Source organism: Cryptomeria japonica, chromosome 10 (assembly GCF_030272615.1).
Source record: "Cryptomeria japonica chromosome 10, Sugi_1.0, whole genome shotgun sequence".
In the NCBI taxonomy this organism is placed as follows: domain Eukaryota; kingdom Viridiplantae; phylum Streptophyta; class Pinopsida; order Cupressales; family Cupressaceae; genus Cryptomeria; species Cryptomeria japonica.
In genome coordinates this window covers 366,891,326-366,894,308 of record NC_081414.1, presented here as the reverse complement: position 1 = coordinate 366,894,308, position 2,983 = coordinate 366,891,326, and the positions used below count along the sequence as shown (strand labels likewise).

Genomic DNA, 2,983 nt, shown 5'->3' with positions numbered 1-2,983 from the left:
TCACAAAAGACTACAATAAAATGAGTGAACCAAACAAACCCCTTTCTTTGATATATAAGCCTTTTTTCTTCTTCATCATTTTTTAAACCACATATCCTCGATGATTTCATACATATTTTCATCCACAATCATAACATTATCGTTTCATAATAATATGACATTATATATTAAGAACCGGCCAATTTCATAAATATTTTCATCCACAATCATAACATTATCGTTTCATAATAATATGACATTATATATTAAGAACCGGCCATAATTTAAGCCTGATATATCGTATTTACAGGTTATGGAACTCCACCATCAAAATACGCACATCTTTGCTTGAATTAACAAACTAGTTATCACATTATTGCGTAACAGGTAATTGAGATCATAATGTATATAATAATAATCATTAGATCATGTATATAATAATAATTAAGAAAATTATGCTCTTTCTTACTCTCTAAAACTTCAAACAATCCATAATATAGCCTTAATACAATTACAAACATTTACAACAACCTTGGAGTACAAGTCAACTCCAGATTCTAAATTATTCAGACTGCTGGAATGCTTGAGAATGAGAAACCTTTGTAGCCCCTGTAAGCATACCATGCAATTCTTGTATAATAAAATCCCGGAATGAAAAAGACCATTGCAAGCAACGTAAGCAACACGCCTGCACATAAAACAGTTTTCAATCATTTAACCCCTCCAAAACAAAATAGGTTTAATTAAAGAAAAAAAAGGTTTTACAAGGATTTTAAAATTCAGTTATTACATAATAATACATCAACAAAAGAGCAGCTAATCACAGACAAAGGATAAATAAGTTTTATAGAGATCTTAAAATCCAGTTACAACATGATATATATAACATTGGCAAAAAGAACAGCTAATCATAGATGTAACGAAAATAGGTTTTATAGCAATCTCAAAGTCCACTTACAACATGATATACAATTAGCAAAAGACCAGTATATCATAAACAAAAGATAAATAGATTTTACAGGAATCCTAAAATCCAATTATGACGTAATATAACATCAGACGAAAGAACAGCTAATCCTAAAATCTAATTATGACATAATATACTATCATGGAAATAAACAACTAATCACAAACAAATGATAAATAGGTTTTACAGAGATCTGAAAATCCAATTATGACATCAACAAAAAGCAAAACAACACGCAATAAAACAAAATTCAAAAGAAACCCAAGAAAAGAAACATTTAAGAATGTAAAGAGATAACACACCATGGATTCTGGTCCTTCCAGTTTGTGTGGAGAGCATTAAAAGACCCAATAAAATGCCGAGAGATCCCATTACTAGAAGAGAAACAGCCAGTGTTATTTCCTTCACTGGAGGCCTGCATTCTATAGTTAACCTAGCTTTAAAATCGTTTTCATTATTTTCAGAGGCCATTATTCACAAATTCTCCACAAGATCTCCTGCTGTTTTTTTCAGTATTGTCTTAATTTGATCTTTCCCTGTTGAACCAGATTATTCTTTATAAGTTTATTTTGTCGAAACAATTTCTTTGCTTTGCTTGATCTTCTCAAACCTTAATTTTCTTCCTGTGAAAATCAAATCGACGTTTGTATTTTCTTCTCTGATATTTATTTATTCTTGCGTTGCTTTGGAAGGCGACGATTCAAGGGTGACTTTTAAACCAAAAAAAAATGGAATTACACTCTTTAATGTTATGATTTATTCTTTAAGACAAAGATATAATTTCTAGCAGTCCTGTAGACGATAAGACTATAGCTCCTATATTTATTGTAATTGAGATCTAAATATATGGATACGTATCATTTTTTAGTTTTTTAAGTAGTAAGTTTCTTTATAATTTGATTTTGAATTATTAAGAAGTATTTAAATATTTTTCAGATTTTTTTTATGATTAAGTTTTTTTTTTTTTGTTTTTTTTTTTGTTTTTTTGTTAATTAAAAAAATAATAATAATATATTATTCACAAAAAATAATAGGTAATAGGAAGAATCTATATTTTATATATGTAAATTCAATTTTAGTTTTCTATATCTAGAAAATTAGACAAATCAATGATGACGGTGTTATGTAAGAGTTGGATGTTATTTAAACAAAATATCCAAATGAGGTTCCAGTTTTGCTCCAATCTCTGCACCTATTCATTCCAAATCTCCAAGGGAATTGTCTCCTCATTCTTGTCTTCCTCATCTAGTTTGCCTTGCTTCGACAAGTTCCTAACTTTATTTTTCATCCTACTCCATCCAGAAACAAATCCTATACCCACTTTCCTCATAATGCCATCAATGATGACACACATAGAGCTTGAGGAGTTTCCCATTTGATGATATCCTTTCCTATACTCTTCAATTTTTGCTTCAAGGTTCATCACCCTAACTTACAGTTCAATTATCCGATTTGCAGCTTCCTAGTGTTGTCCTTCTCTGCACCAAAGGGTGAATCCTGAGAGCAGCGCACCATATCAACATCATCCATAGATTAAGTGGCGGGTAAATTGGTTTAGAGTCCTCCCTATCCTTTGAGGATTTACTCTCCTCTTCTATTTCCTCCTTGAAGTGTTCCGCCTATTCTTCCTCTTCCACGTGAAACTCCTCATCATCAGTGTCTTCATTAGAGGAAGCTTCATCCTCTTCTAGGTTAAATTCCTCAGCAACTTCATGAATTCTCACTTTAGATTCAGTCTTAACCCTTCTATGAGTATGTGCAGGATCATGGTGTGCCAAAACAGACCCTTAAGTGGCAATGAAATTTTAGAAAATCAGAATTATGCAACTTGACATGAAAATTTGAATAAGTTGTGAACATTATTTTTAGAATATGTAAGAAGAGAATATATAGAAAATTGAATGTAGTTTCTAAGATACTAGTTATTTTTTGGAAGAAAAAAAATCCTATTTGATGAAAATTTCAAATTTCAATGCAGTGGTACTAAAATTTCAGGAAAAAAATAAGAAGTAGACGTATGCCTGACCACCATAATCA

The 2,983-nt window shown here is 30.7% G+C and overlaps 1 protein-coding gene across 1 annotated transcript; it reads right to left on the bottom strand.

The window, feature by feature from the left end:
- Window positions 1–217: 217 nt before the first annotated feature.
- On the bottom strand, window positions 218–1,595 carry LOC131079986 (uncharacterized). The gene is made up of 2 exons (XM_058018039.2): window positions 1,249–1,595; window positions 218–667 (listed from the first exon to the last, which is right to left on the bottom strand). The coding sequence occupies exons 1-2, from the start codon at window positions 1,415–1,417 to the stop codon at window positions 546–548; spliced, it is 291 nt and encodes a 96-aa protein (XP_057874022.2). The 5' UTR covers window positions 1,418–1,595; the 3' UTR covers window positions 218–545.
- Between the last annotated feature and the right edge of the window lie 1,388 nt (window positions 1,596–2,983).

What these genes read in the sequence shown, in the direction of transcription:
- LOC131079986 (XM_058018039.2), bottom strand. Translation starts at nt 1,417, where the DNA reads ATGGCCTCTGAAAATAATGAAAACGATTTTAAAGCTAGGTTAACTATA. An exon ending in TGGAAGGACCAGAATCCATG is followed by an intron (nt 668 to 1,248) that starts GTGTGTTATCTC and finishes TTTTATGTGCAG; the next exon opens with GCGTGTTGCTTACGTTGCTT.